Here is a 16426-nt window from a genome sequence, read left to right as displayed (position 1 = left end):
ATTTTATTAGAAATTGAGATAGGCTTAGAGATGAGTCCAAGTCAAACAATATTTATGTAAAACGTTACAGTTCATTTTGATTCTTTGAGCAACTAAGAGCATTGGAGTACATTATACAAGTAAATAATATTTCAGTTTTCTACTAAAATTACATGCTTGAATGTGTTGCCATTTCCTTGTAATTGTTTGTAAACTTTACTAACAAATTCTGATTTAAAATGATTTCTGCCACAAATTTTCAGTGTATGCAGGCAGAAGACAGCAATGCTTCTCACTAGGTTTTGAACACAACTATATTGAGTGTAACAGACCTGTAAATGTGATTAATTTTACATTAAAAATACATTTCTATAAAACTTTGATATATTTTAATAAGGATATTAAGTCTTTAGGTGCATCCCACTTATGCACTATTCTATAATGTTTTGTAGTATAAATAGTGAGAGTAGTGTGTTTGAAAAAACACTGAAAATTCCAAAAAGAAAAAGTGCACTTTAAATACCCGGATGATGCACTTAAATAACCGCAAAAATGAAGTGTGGAATGTTGAACACTTCATGCACTCAACTGTCGCAGCTTTAGTTACGTCGCGAAGGGGGAGGGGCCATCAGACTCTGATTATTAATGACAGAATAACCTTATAAAATTCATACACTACATGGTTGAGTACATAGTGTATAAGTGCATAGTGTATAGTGCGTCATTTGTGACACAGCTTTTGTATTGAGACTCAATCAGACTCAGCAGACACTTGTGGTAACATACAGTTAAAGTCTTCATCTGGTGTGAAATCCACTGTACTGGCCTTCATACAGATCCGGCAGGTTACACCACAGTTTCTCACAACAATAGAGGTCGATATCCCGTCATAGGATCCAGCTCTAGACTGATTACACACACACACACACACTGTCAGCTCGCTGGCAGCTCATATCCTATGGGTGATTAGAGCTGGTTGTCTGCCAGCTGCTTGGGCAAAATATTACGTATGTTTGCAACCCTCAGGGACCTCAGTAAATCCACCTGCAGTTCATAGTCTAAACAGGAGCTGCTAGAAACAGAGTTTATTCTGGATTCTGAAGGTCAGTGGTACTACAATAATGAATAAAAACCAAAACCTGATCTGATTATCGGATGTTTCTTCCAAACACCACCCTTTTCTTCTGAGGTCTCCCACGGGAGTGAGAACTTGGTCAGTTTGTTATTCACATGGGAACTGGGAGCAATTACTTTGGTTTTGATGAACTGGGTTTTAGGCTCTGTGAAACAGTGACTATCACGTGTGGGACATATTTTATCTTAAAAATAAATCAATAAATAAAATTTTGCATAAAGAAAATTAAGCCTGTTTTAGGACCTTTACAGTTTGGTTTTTGTTTGTTTGTTTTCATGAATGGCTTGATGAACAGTTTTCTTTCCTGTTTTGGCGAACAGCATTTCCTTTTGAAACAGGAGGTTTGGACGGTATATTCTAAAGGGACAGTTTTTTTTTAAATAGCCAATTGCCTATCACAGCCATGAACTACTATTTGCTACTGGGTTAAATTTTGCATAAAGAAAATTAAGCCTGTTTTAGGACCTTTACAGTTTGGTTTTTGTTTGTTTGTTTTCGTTTTGTATGATTTGTATTACAATTAAGAATATTCGCCTCCAAAAATTATAATTATTGTAATGTAAAAAAAAAACATAAGAAATGTTATGCTATTATTCTAACATTTTACAATTTATTAAAATCAACATTAAAAACATACTTAAATGTCATTTCAAGCAAACAGTGTTACAATGTTATCCGCTAAAACATTTGGGTCAGAATTTTGTTTTAATAAAATATAGAAGATAATACTTTTATTTTATTACTCATATTATACTTACTAATAATTGTGATTATTAATTCTTATTATTATTATTATTCGGCAAGGACACATTAAACTGGTTAAAAGTGACAATACAGGTATTTATAATGTTACAAAAGATTTCTATTTCAAATAAACGCTGTTTTATTGATATTTCTATTTATCAAATAATAAAAATTAAGCAGCACAACTGTTTTCAACATTAATAATAAATAATTGTTGAGCAGCAAATCAGCATATCAGAATGATTTCTGAAGATCATGTGACACTGAAGACTGAAGTAATGATGCTGAAAATTCAGCTTTGATCACAGCAATAAATTACATTTTTAACATGTATTCAAATAGAAAACATTTATTTTTAAATTGCAATAATATTTCACAATATAACTGTTTGCTAAAAGACTTCTAAAAAATGTTTTTAAGTATTACTGACCCCCAAACTGTTGTTCATGTCATACAAACCTTGAATCAATATAATTTGTAAAATAAATAAATAAAACAAATCAAATTTGTGAACTGGATCAACAGCCTGATTGTACAGAACTGACTCAGAAATATTTCTTCAAATATTTAAAAGCATAAGTCATGGCAGTCTTCTTAATTATAGGTCAACGATTCCTTGGTCCTCTGTTTACATTATGCAAAATATAACGTTTTCTTTTGATTTTAGAGTGATATATATATGTACGTGCAGCGATCAAACTCAGAGGCTTCAAGCAGATCTTTCAAGAAGCTTTCATAAGACGGAAAGGAGAAACGACACTGAACTAAAAATAAACCCTAGGTCATCTACCCTAAACTAAATTTGTACTTAAAAGCACCTTGAACTCAAACGTAAACGCTTGACATGAAGATGTGCTACTAGTGAAAAGGATGTGATAATGTACTGTCACGGAAAAACACTGTCACTTCCACTGACTTGCTGTTTTCAGGGGCAACCCAACGCAGAAACAATGAGCGTTATCTTAATTTAGTGTTTAAAATTAGTTGCTGTCTGTTTGTGACAGGGCTTCCTGAACATGAATTCCTGCAGTTGCTTCTCACAGAAAAGACGCTTGCAGCTTATTTCCACATCCAAGACTCTTCTTTAACTACCAGTTCCTGTTTACAAGGCTGACAAGCAGTTATACGTCAAAGAGTCCTTTTCTGAGATATATGAGGAAAACAAAAAAGCTATAAAAGCCGGTGAAGGGGCATACAGATATAATGTACGGATGAGACTTTTTATAGATCCCATTATTGTTTACGTCCAATTTTGAGGCCATACAAAGGCTAGTGTACTCCTAAAAGTTAACTATTTTTTTAAATGCTTTAAATTTACGGATATTTTGTTACATGAAAAGAGACATAAAATATCGGTGACATCAGGTTGCACTCACAGTCATTTTCAAATCGTTACCGTTTACAACGAGAATGTCTCCTCCCGCTAATAATGGCTGCCTCTGACTTGCATTAGCAAATTCACGCCATGGCGTTGATATAAACTTACGTTTTTTGCCTATTTAAAAAAAAAAAAAGAAGGGATGAGTCCAAACTTTCTGTTTCAATAGTCCTGTAGCTCAAACAATGCATGGTGCTGGCAATGCCAAGGTCATGGGTTCGATTCCCAAGGAAATTAATTACTGATAAAAATGTGCACCTTGAACGCAATGTAAATTGATTTGGATAAAAGCGTCTGCCAAATGTGTCAATGTAAATGTAATGTCTCAGGTTTTGTGCATATGCTATTGGTGCATCTGCTAATTTTCCAGTGAATGCTTTTGGGTATTTGTAGCATATTTTAAAATTCGTAAGAGCGAGATTTCATATGCTTGTTCATGTCATACAAACCTTGAATCAATATAATTTGTAAAATAAATAAATAAAACAAATCAAATTTGTGAACTGGATCAACAGCCTGATTGTACAGAACTGACTCAGAAATATTTCTTCAAATATTTAAAAGCATAAGTCATGGCAGTCTTCTTAATTATAGGTCAACGATTCCTTGGTCCTCTGTTTACATTATGCAAAATATAACGTTTTCTTTTGATTTTAGAGTGATATATATATGTACGTGCAGCGATCAAACTCAGAGGCTTCAAGCAGATCTTTCAAGAAGCTTTCATAAGACGGAAAGGAGAAACGACACTGAACTAAAAATAAACCCTAGGTCATCTACCCTAAACTAAATTTGTACTTAAAAGCACCTTGAACTCAAACGTAAACGCTTGACATGAAGATGTGCTACTAGTGAAAAGGATGTGATAATGTACTGTCACGGAAAAACACTGTCACTTCCACTGACTTGCTGTTTTCAGGGGCAACCCAACGCAGAAACAATGAGCGTTATCTTAATTTAGTGTTTAAAATTAGTTGCTGTCTGTTTGTGACAGGGCTTCCTGAACATGAATTCCTGCAGTTGCTTCTCACAGAAAAGACGCTTGCAGCTTATTTCCACATCCAAGACTCTTCTTTAACTACCAGTTCCTGTTTACAAGGCTGACAAGCAGTTATACGTCAAAGAGTCCTTTTCTGAGATATATGAGGAAAACAAAAAAGCTATAAAAGCCGGTGAAGGGGCATACAGATATAATGTACGGATGAGACTTTTTATAGATCCCATTATTGTTTACGTCCAATTTTGAGGCCATACAAAGGCTAGTGTACTCCTAAAAGTTAACTATTTTTTTAAATGCTTTAAATTTACGGATATTTTGTTACATGAAAAGAGACATAAAATATCGGTGACATCAGGTTGCACTCACAGTCATTTTCAAATCGTTACCGTTTACAACGAGAATGTCTCCTCCCGCTAATAATGGCTGCCTCTGACTTGCATTAGCAAATTCACGCCATGGCGTTGATATAAACTTACGTTTTTTGCCTATTTAAAAAAAAAAAAAGAAGGGATGAGTCCAAACTTTCTGTTTCAATAGTCCTGTAGCTCAAACAATGCATGGTGCTGGCAATGCCAAGGTCATGGGTTCGATTCCCAAGGAAATTAATTACTGATAAAAATGTGCACCTTGAACGCAATGTAAATTGATTTGGATAAAAGCGTCTGCCAAATGTGTCAATGTAAATGTAATGTCTCAGGTTTTGTGCATATGCTATTGGTGCATCTGCTAATTTTCCAGTGAATGCTTTTGGGTATTTGTAGCATATTTTAAAATTCGTAACAGCGAGATTTCATATGCTTTTAGAAAGTATCGCCCCTTCATGCAGCTCCAGCAGTATGGCATGCAAATACAGCGATGCAAATATATCCTCCAACCGCATGACCTTATTTTACTTTCAGGTAAGACTTCGAATATAAATGAGCTAGTGTCCTGCAAACATGAGTGCCCCGTCTGCTCCCCAAATTACCTCCAAATCCTGAAGCTAATAAGAACAAATAGTAGTTAAACATAGATAGACTGTACACAGCAACTGTACACTGACCTTAGAAATAACAGCAAAGGCTATTGTATTAGCTTCTAAAAAAGAACAATTCACCCAAAAAATAACAACATTGGCTCACTGAAAAAAATAGGCCTTTACCTAAACTCCAGAAACGCACCTATACATCCAATTCACTGCTGTTTCTAGCTGAAATGAACACTTTCATTTATGTCCACACAAATTATGATTACGGGGCAAATTATTGATTAAGAGACATATTTTTGGCGGTTCCTTGCACATAATATGACCTCAAAACACTTTACCATAGTGCATAATTTGTAAATTAATATGTTTTGATGTTTGCATCAGTTCAGCCATTTCCATATGTATGGTTTTCCTGACATAGTAAACTTGCTCGTTAGCTCACCTAGTACAGCATTGCACACTTGAGATGCAAAGCACTCGAGTCCATTTAAACATAAGTCACAATAAAACAGCTCAAACACTTGTGGAAGCAAACTAAAATAGCATGGTCGTTCATCTTCGGAATGCAAATTAAAGGGATAGTTCACCCAAAAATGAAAATTAGTCCATCATTTACTCACCCTCAAGGCATCCTAGGCGTATATGACTTCCTTCTTTCAGATGAATCTAATCGGAGTTATATTAAAAATTGACTTTGATCTTCCAAGCTGTTTAATGGCAGTCAGCGGGTGTTGCAGTGCATCAGTCCAAAAGAAGTGAAATAAAACGCATCCATCCATAACAAAAAGTGTCTCACACGGCTCCGGGGGGTGAACAAAGACCTCCTGTAGCGAATCGATGCGTTTTTGTAAGAAAAATATCCATATTCAAAACGTAATAATCACTTTAATTGATCTCTTTAATGTGAGGCACTTTTTTATTATGGATGGAAGCGCTTTATTTCACTTCTTTTGGACTGATGAACTGCAACACCGCTGACTGCCATTAAACAGCTTGGAAGATCAAAGACAATTTTTTATATAACTCCGACTGGATTCGTCTGAAAGAAGAAGGTCATATACACCTAGGATGCCTTGAGGGTGAGTAATACATGGGCTAATTTTCATTTTTGGGTGAGCTAACCCTTTAAGTAGGGCTGTGCAAAAAATCGAATGCGATTTTCATGCGCATCTCGTCAGTAAAGCCGGTTCTGTGATTAGCAGTAAATCTCCAGCACGTGCTTTCAGATGGAGCGCCATTTACTACACAGAGCCGTAGTTCATTGACAAGCTACCGGCTTTACTGACGAGATGCGCATGAAAATCGGATTCGATTTTTTGCACAGCCCTACCTTTAAGATATTTTTGATGAAATTCGAGAGCTTTCTGACTCTCCATAGAAAGCAAGGGTACTGTACCACCAAGGTCAAGGCACAGAAACGTAGTAAGGACATCGGTAAAATAGTCGTATGCATCGTTTACATGCAGATCAAAGCACGTGCATGCATCGTGATACTTTCCAAAATGGCACCAGGGTGACGGGGAGGAGAAGAATAGTTGAATAAATTCGTTATTTTTGTTTTCTTTGCGCACAAAAAGTATTCTTGTAGCTTCATAAAATTACGGTTGAACCCCTGATGTCACATGGATTATTTTACCGATGTCCTTACTACGCTTTTGTGCCTTGATCCTGGTAGGACCCTTGCTGTCTATGCAGAGTCAGAGAGCTCTCGGATTTCATCAAAAAAAAAATCTTAATTTGTGTTCTGAAGATGAACGAAGGTCTTACGGGTTTGGAAAGACTTGAGAGTGAGTAATTAATGACAGAATTTTAATTTTTGGGTGAACTATCCCTTTAAGTTTAGAGTAGGGTTTACTTTAGGTAGTACGCTATTTTAAATGGCTAAAGAATATGAACCTTTTAGCATTCTGTAATACACAACTAACATAAAAGTTGTCAGATTCACGTTCATCTGTTAAAACTCAACATGCTTTTAACGCCACTTACTGGAGATTTCACTTTGAAAGTGTCGCGAAACGTGCAGGAAGAAACATAATATAATTTTGCACAAATGTCATCACAGGTATACATTTCTAATTTGGATTGCAAAAATAAAAATTCTATCATAAATTGCTACGCTTGCATCTAGCATTCTTGTGTCCACAAACAGAATCATAAACACACACAGACTTGACAATTACAAGTTTAGATCAGTTTGCAATTTTATATAACAGAATACTGTAGCCTAGCACAAGTAGCCTAATAACCAATACAAATCTACTTATATGTATGCAATTACTTAATGACATTTGAAAAAAAAAAATGTCATGACATCATCTCATGTAATTTCCGGTGTCCTCATCAAAGAGGAAATATTCATTTCACAAACCACTATGTCTGTGATGTGACACAATACTGTCTATGTTCAGAAACAGATAACCAGAGAAGAACTAGCCACAATGACTGTAAGCTAGTAAACCCTAGTGAACTGCCTATCTTATAATGCATCTTGTAGGCTACCTCACAGTTCACAAAGATGCTTCAACAGGACATAGTGACCATGAAATTAATAAATGAATCATATGAATGGTCAAACACAGATCCTTTCTATTGCACCAAAAAAAAAAAACATATAGCCCATAGTCATTTTGCCAAATAAATGCGAATAACTGCATATGAGCTTACACAATCTTCATTTAAAAATAAAAACCATGAACATCGTCCCGTTAATCCATCGTGTTTCACGTGCTCCGGTGCAGCCTGTTGTCAAAGCAGCAAAACAGACGAAAAACGACAAATAATACAAAAGCGAATTACTGGATTAACACATGAGCGAATAAATCTTACCTCTGTTTATAAGGGCGTTTCCGTTCAGTTCACACGCTCGCTGTCGGATGTATCGCCGCACATCTGCCTCATTCCCTCATCTGTTCATCTGTGATCAGACACTCACCACGCCTTCCCCTTACAGGCTACAAAGACACAGAGCGGGGCCATGCCGTTATCTGCACACACACACACATACTCGCTCATACTATAGCCTACCCATAGAATTGAGTGAGTGTTGATCCCCTACACACGCCCTCCGCTCACTGACACAGCTCGCTATATTACCGATCTCACTGATGCTGCCGGGAAATAGTGAATTTTGAACACACCATATTTGATTAACACTTGATAATCAATTCAATGAATCGTTTAAATTAAATGACTCGATTCACTGATTCGTTCGATTAGTGCTTTGAAGGGGTCATATGATGCGATTTCAAATTTTCCTTTCTCTTTGAAGTGTTACAAGCTCTTGGTGCATAAAGAAGATCTGTAAAGTTGCAAAGACTAAAGTCTCAAATCCAAAGAGATATTCTTTATAAAAGTTAAGAGTCAGCCACGCCTACCTAAAACGGCTCGTTGATCTGTGCTGGTCACTGAGGGAATACATCAACTTAGTGCTGTGGATCGCCGGATCGTCTTTCACCGTGGACGAAGCAGAGTCCAGTCCGGGGTCGTCACATGTGGTTGCCGCTCCTTCGTCGAATCCGCCGGCCGCTCTGTTCTCAAGCCCGCCGCCTCTGCTCACTCTAGCCCGGCTTCCGCTCACTCACAAAATAATGTTATTTTTAGCAACATCATATGACCCCATTAAAGGTGCCGTCACATTGATCGTTACTCGGCGAAATTTCGCTGGCAAAATCCAAGAATCGCGTAAAAAATGTCCCCACTGAAATTTCGCTCATGTTAAAGTTGGTCACACAAAAATATGCCTTGCTAACAATTCGAAATCTGCTCGGTTTTAAAGTGACTTGTGAGCACTGCACTACAATAGACAATGGACCATTTTGAAAACAAAATTTGGCAGAAATATTGCTAATGTGGCCGCACCTTACAAAGAAAACAGAGTAATTCTAATTCTAGCTAACAGGGAACATTCACAGAACTTTGGCTAATGTTCTGGTTCTCTCAAAGTTATGAACAAACATTCTTCCAGTAACGTAAATAGAATGTTTATTCAAAGTTATCTGGTCATTTATAGGCCTAATGTTCTCAACATGTTGCCACAATGTTATTTAAACATTGTTCAAGGAACTTTTTTCCTGAAACATTTTAGTTGGTTGTTGTTTCAGAACGTTCAGACAACGTTCAAAAGTATCATAAGTAATATTCCTCTTGTCTAATGTTTGCAGATAAAATGGAACGTTCCCTTAACATTTCCATAGCAAAAATATTAAAAGAAGATTGGGTGGTTTGAGCATTCAGATAACATTAAAAAATACAATTTTCATAACTTAATGAGAACATTAGCAAAACATTCTAGGAACAATTTTTTGTTAGCTGTGATTAATGGCTTAGTATATGTGCCAATTAATTCAATTCGTTCAAATTCAATTAATCATTTAATTAATCACTCTTTGAAATAGGCTAGAACATGTGCTGATTAATTAGCATAATCGTTCAAACACTGTTAGCCTACATGTTAATATTACAAAAGCAAGCCTACTGGATAATAATAATAGACTAAGCCTAATCAGTCTGTTTTGTGGTACTGTGTGTATTGACACATTATTAGGCTAGTAATCAATTATACATAAAATTCCTAATCCATTGTAGCAATTATAAAATGTCTCAAATCACATTTAGGCTGAACATATTAGTAACTTGACAAAAGTTGTGACCATAAGTGGTAAATTAGAAAATCTTTTTCACGATTATTAAATAAAACTCAGGCTGCACACGTGAAGATACATTAGCATTATTGAACCTGTAGTCAAGGCGCCTCCTCTACAAATGTGATGTCTCGGCTCTTCTTTGAGCGACTGTAATTCAAAGTCATTACTTTTCGTGTGTAGATTATGCAGCGTACACAACCGCTGAAAGGTTTTATAAAGGTTAGTCCATGAGAAGCCATATTGGATCGTATATAGGCTCAGCTTTTTGGGTTTCCCTGTTGAAAAAAACCAGCATATGCTGGTTAGGTATGTTTTGACGCTGGGATGCTGCTTTAAGCTGGTCCAGCATAAACCAGCAAAGGACCAGCTTAAACCAGCAAAGGACCAGCTTAAACCAGCATCCCAGTGTCAAAACATACCTAACCAGCATATGCTGTTTTTTTCAACAGGGTTGGCAGCAATATCCCAAACATCTGAACAAAGGGCCTGGTTTATTTGTATCTTCTCAGTGCCCACTGTGTGCATGCCCATGGGATCCCCCTTCCCCATCACCCTCCACCCACAACACACACAAACACCATCTGCAATGAGAGAGCAGCTCACTGTTCATCCCAACCGGAAGCTTAAATCAGACAAGCATACTGTATAATTGAAATTAAGCGTCATAATGATGTGAGTCGTACAAAAACATATGATTTTAGGGGGGAAAAAGTAAGCATGAAGGTCTACCCCTAAATATAATTGTCAGCGGAGTGTAAGCTGTTCCCATGAATGAGATCATACAAATGAGCGAAAATGTGCCCAAATTTAAAACAGTTGTCTGGCCAAAAAGCTGAAAGCAAAGCTGTTATTTAACAGAGATTTAAACATTTCAATAATTTAACAACACATTATATGTTCACAGTTATCTGATGTTGGTTAATGGTACACTTTCTCTTCAGCGGTTTGTCTGAAATTAACTTCTGTAGCCTACCAAATGAAACAGTGTTTGTAAACTAAACTACAATGCAATTTTGAATCTTCTTATTTTGACAGATGAATAACTGAGACGTCTAATATTAGTAATGTTAGAGACTAGTTCAAATAGTAGGTGCAAATTAAGCAATACATCTAAGCTAGTTTTTATTGAAAAAAAATAATAAAAAATCAGACACTGGGTCATAGCGTTGAAGTGTGATGATGTTGTTTCATATATTTGATTATACTGCCATCGCGTGGACATTGATTGTACTGTTTATAAAATTGCATGGAGATTAAATAGCGCAATTATTTAAAAAATAATTAATAAAAAAAAAAGTTCAATGATAACTGAGCAAGTAATATGTTCCTGTTCGTAGCATGTAGATAACGTCTTTTTATTTGTAGCCAAAGTAAAAAAATGTTGCTGTTAAGGGTAACGCCCCCTTTTTGGTGCCAGCCAATCAAAAGATGCTGAAACCCGGCTGTCGTCATTCCTGGGATTTGTAGTTCCACACTTCATTGGGCCGCATTCGCCGCAGTCACACAGCCCTCCTGACGGACTACAAAACGAATCTAGCGGACTACTGGAGCGCACTGACAGCTGACATCACGGTGGCTGGCACTTCGTGCGTCTGGAAGTACGACTCTTACTTTCCACCTGGGAGCAACTTGACAACTTTGAAAATGCAGTCGGAATCGGGGATCGTGGCCGACTTTGAAGTCGGAGAGGAATTTCACGAGGAGCCTAAAACGTATTACGAGCTGAAGAGCCAGCCGCTGAAAAGCAGGTCAGTGAATGGAGCGTTCTGGCCAAAAAGCTGAAAGCAAAGCTGTTATTTAACAGAGATTTAAACATTTCAATAATTTAACAACACATTATATGTTCACAGTTATCTGATGTTGGTTAATGGTACACTTTCTCTTCAGCGGTTTGTCTGAAATTAACTTCTGTAGCCTACCAAATGAAACAGTGTTTGTAAACTAAACTACAATGCAATTTTGAATCTTCTTATTTTGACAGATGAATAACTGAGACGTCTAATATTAGTAATGTTAGAGACTAGTTCAAATAGTAGGTGCAAATTAAGCAATACATCTAAGCTAGTTTTTATTGAAAAAAAATAATAAAAAATCAGACACTGGGTCATAGCGTTGAAGTGTGATGATGTTGTTTCATATATTTGATTATACTGCCATCGCGTGGACATTGATTGTACTGTTTATAAAATTGCATGGAGATTAAATAGCGCAATTATTTAAAAAATAATTAATAAAAAAAAAAGTTCAATGATAACTGAGCAAGTAATATGTTCCTGTTCGTAGCATGTAGATAACGTCTTTTTATTTGTAGCCAAAGTAAAAAAATGTTGCTGTTAAGGGTAACGCCCCCTTTTTGGTGCCAGCCAATCAAAAGATGCTGAAACCCGGCTGTCGTCATTCCTGGGATTTGTAGTTCCAAGCTTCATTTGGCTGCATTCGCCACAGTCGAACAGCCCTCTTAACGGACTACAAAGCGAAACCAGCGCACTGCTGGAGCGCACGGGGGACCGACAGCTTGACATCAGTGGCCGACACTCCGTGCGTCTGAAAGTACGGCTCTGAACTGACTTATAATTTTCCACCTGGGAGCTGACGAAAGTTGACAGCTTTGAAAATGCAGTCGGAATCGGGGCTCGTGCCCGACTTTGAAGTCGGAGAGGAATTTCACGAGGAGCCTAAAACGTATTACGAGCTGAAGAGCCAGCCGCTGAAAAGCAGGTCAGTGAATGGAGCGTTTGACAGCTCTCAAATGCATGCTTTTAAAAGTGTGGCATGCCCAGAAAAGACCGCGTCTGGTATCTGTTTGCACGTTTTCTTAGTTATTCTGATAGTTTACTCTTTCTAATAAGAGTCAGCTGCGCTCTCTCTGTCCACGCGAAGCCGCTCGCGCTTTTGGCAGACGCGCTCATCATAATGGAAGCGCTTGAGTCGCGTCGCGTCGCGTTTCGTGCGGCAAAATACAGTAGACAACGCCTTAGGATACAACATCATCAGCAAATATTTACTCGTGCAGCTGTGTCTGTTTGAAGACTTCACTCACGAAACTCTTTGGCGACACTTTCTAATCACTTTCATAAACATTGTGTAAAGCAGATCTGTAGGTCAAGTCCTTTTTAAGATAGTGGTCGCCCTATTTATTCCGGTGAATATTTTAGAGTGAGATTATTTTTGGAAGGCAATTTTTGTATAAACACAAACTGACTAAACATATTGATATATATTTTACATATTCTATCCTGGATAAAATATAAAGCCTATTAAACACAAACCGAACTTTTGTGACAAAAGCAGTGTAAGTTTTGCACTGAAATAGTTCATTTGAAACCCAAAAACAAAAATGCAAAAAGACAATATGTTAACAAATGTTTTGTCTAACAAATAATGTAATTGTATAAGTTTATTTATTCATTATTATAAATGTTAACATTAAAACATGTGACAACTTGCCCCGACCTGACACTGTACTGAGAGCAAAGTTGAATCTCTTGGTTAAATCTACTGTTATTATGCATTATCATAGTTATCTCTTGATACCAACAGCTATTGCAAAAAATATGATGATACTAGATCTTTGTTTTTTGTTTTTGAGGATAAAAATGAGAAAAAAGTCTAATTTAAGAGCGTTTTGAACTGCATGTTTGAAACCGACATATAAAACCACTGTGAGAGAAACACATTTGTGCATTCAGACTTTTGAATCAAAATCTTACTTGTGACAACTAGCCCAGGTCTCACCATATGAAAATATTTTCTAACAAAAATAATTAATTACCTAATGATCTCTGTCTATTATTTAATGTAATGGAAGCTGTTATAAGCTGCTGTCCGAACGTTGATGCACGAGTTCTTCTCCAACAACATTATATTTATATCAAACGAATGCAAAGACTCATTGAGGCATGCAAATGATAAGTCGTTTTTTTGCCCATCAGCACTAAATGCATTTTCCCAGACTGTTTCACCACGACAGTCTTCCATGCAGCTTCATTGGCAGACGGTGAGATCTTAATTTAGATGAGGCAGAAGGCTCTGGCCACCATGAGGTGAAAATTAACAACATAAATATAGAAGCGCAGGCTAATACCTCAGATGCTGTGGGTGAATTTTGAGGGCTATTTTGGTTTGTTGCTAAAATATTGAGCGTAATAACGGGTGTGTTAGATCACAACCGGATGCAAAATATTGCACTGAAATTAATTGATTGCATCTGTCATTCAGCTTTGGTGATGGAGTTTGGATCTGTGTTTTTATAGGGTTCCCACTTCCCACAGTCATGGAAAAACATTATCAGGGATTTTTGTAATTTTAAGTGAAATATTGCAAATTCATGGAAATTTCTATAGTGAATATTCATTTTTTTGTTTGTTTCTAGTGTGGCTTTTAAAAATCCACTGGAAAAGTAATGGAAATTCATTAGACAAAAGTTGTGGGAACCCTGTTTGTTAGGCCCAAACTCACTTTGCTGTTCAAGTTTGCATTAATGCATGCGCTCAAAATGCATCAGAGCACAATTCATAATTCAGCTCAAGTATGTGTTCATTCTAAGTGATGCTTTATCTGGCATTAGCATCTTTTTCTACTACAGAGTAGTGCTGGGCGGTATACCGGTTCATACCGAATATCGGTGTTTATTTTTGTTATGATATGAATTTTTAAAATACCGCAATACCGGTGTATGTCGCTTAAACAACGTTCGGAACACGACACTGTTTGAAAGGGGTCCCTTTTCACTGTTGCACTGTGGTGAGGGAACAGCTGTATGTGTTACTAAGCATGAAAGTTCCGAAACTGAAGCTGTAGAACTAATAGAACATGTTACTCAGATGCAGGCAGTGCGCTGCATGAGACAAAAAAGTAATATAGCCAAAACAACCGCATAGCCGCCGCTCTTTAGTGTAGATGCATGTTGATTTTATCAGACGATGCCGCGATTATAAATGAGAGTGACTCCTGGTTAACGTATTAAAAGGGGTCGTGTTTAGTCACTATTTAGTGTGGTATTTTTTGACAATATTCACTCATCGTGACAGTAAAATAGGGCATTCTAAGTCAATATACTGCAGTATTTCCTCTCTCAATCAGTAGAAAATATGGTTAACACCTGGTCATGCATGAAAAAAAAATACCGTCATGTACCGTGAAACCGGTATAATTTTGAAAAATACTGTGATATAAATTTTTGGTCATACCGCCCAGCACTACTACAGAGGTAGCCAAACTTTTTACTACGAAGGGCCAAAAATCAAACTTGATTGAGGGCAGTGGGTCAAAACAGATGTTACTTTATATCCATCTATATTATTTTTAAAATTACATTTTAAAAAATCGAATTCAGTTATATTGTCTTTCAATGCAAAAATACAACAAAAAATGTTAAAAACAAAAAATGTGACATGGTGGGCAAAATCAAAGGTCATAACGGGACAACTTTGGCCTGCAAGCCCTGCTTTGAGCATCTCTGTCCTATACTGTCAACTACTTACTTAAAGATAAAGTGTGCAGCTTCTGAGCAACTAGTGTCACTTACAATTACAAAAATAAAGCATATTTTTAAACAACATTTGCAAAGGCCCCTTACATGCATCACATTCTTACGATTATTCTTATCCTTACAAAGTTGTACTACTTTATCTGGGTCTTGACAGTAAATAGCTGTCAACTATGGTAACTTTAGCTTACCTGTCAAGAAGAAACTCCTCAAGTTCAGCATCTTGATAGTAACCCGTCTTCATAGTAACCCAAAGATCCAATCAAGTTACTATCTTGTAAAAATACTGCCAAGGGCTACCCTTGTTTTACACCATTTACCCCACATGTATTTTGGCTTGCAATTCTGTAAATGATTTTTTCCCCATGTACACGTCATGATCCCGTGATCTCACACCTCCTCAACACACTTTGGCTCAGCTTGCTACAGTAGCCACGCCCCCAAACTCTCGCTATTGGTTGAGCTGGAATGATTGACAGATATGGGCAGACCACTTTAAATGTTTCATTGGTGCCTGGAAGGCTCGATGTTTGCACTTTTGGGGGAGACAATCCTATGAATGGCATACCTATAGTAATAAATAAACAATAACTTGTGTTAAGAAAATGTGTTTTGACATAAAAACAAATCATACAAACTTCAGCTATAAAGTTAAACTGTTTAGTCAGCATGTTTAGTTAGCCTACCGTCAACTGTCTTAGCATACTTGTAATGAGAAACACTTATCAACAAACGATAAGCTTTAAGGGCTCCCTGCAATTTTCTTTCAAAATAAGTCATTTTATGGTTTAACATGTGAAAATTAAGAGAGCCTTGACTATTAGTATTATAAATTCACAGTTATAATATAAATATTTAGTAGTATATTATAATATTTAGTTATTTTGTTTTTATTCAGTAATGAGATTTTTATAATTATAGCATTTTATAGTAATAATAATAATACTAATACTAATATAATGAATATTAATAATAATAATAATTATTATTATTGTTGTTGTTGTTGTTTATAGCAATTTTAATATATATAAGCACTACATTTTAGGCTAAATTGTGTAGCCCTACAACCAAGCACAGCAAACCTTGATTTAT

The 16426-nt window shown here is 36.5% G+C and overlaps 2 protein-coding genes across 2 annotated transcripts in view; one reads left to right on the top strand and one right to left on the bottom strand.

Annotated features, from left to right (window-relative positions):
• Positions 1 to 8279, bottom strand: part of frmd4bb (FERM domain containing 4Bb) — a 72331-nt gene extending 64052 nt beyond the window's left edge. Inside the window, exon 1 of the mRNA XM_016513681.1 lies at positions 8030 to 8279. The gene's annotated coding sequence lies outside the window, so the exon portion shown is untranslated. The remainder of the gene's footprint in view (positions 1 to 8029) is intronic.
• Positions 8280 to 12460: 4181 nt separating this feature from the next.
• mitfb (melanocyte inducing transcription factor b) overlaps positions 12461 to 16426 on the top strand; it is a 61688-nt gene continuing 57722 nt past the window's right edge. Inside the window, exon 1 of the mRNA XM_016513679.1 lies at positions 12461 to 12564. Coding sequence (XP_016369165.1) covers positions 12461 to 12564 — 104 coding nt within the window. The remainder of the gene's footprint in view (positions 12565 to 16426) is intronic.

Source organism: Sinocyclocheilus rhinocerous, unplaced genomic scaffold, assembly GCF_001515625.1.
Source record: "Sinocyclocheilus rhinocerous isolate Xijiao unplaced genomic scaffold, SAMN03320098_v1.1 scaffold776, whole genome shotgun sequence".
NCBI classification, from domain to species: Eukaryota; Metazoa; Chordata; class Actinopteri; order Cypriniformes; family Cyprinidae; genus Sinocyclocheilus; species Sinocyclocheilus rhinocerous.
Note: the sequence above shows the minus strand (reverse complement) of the source record. Positions and strands in the feature narration are given on the sequence as shown.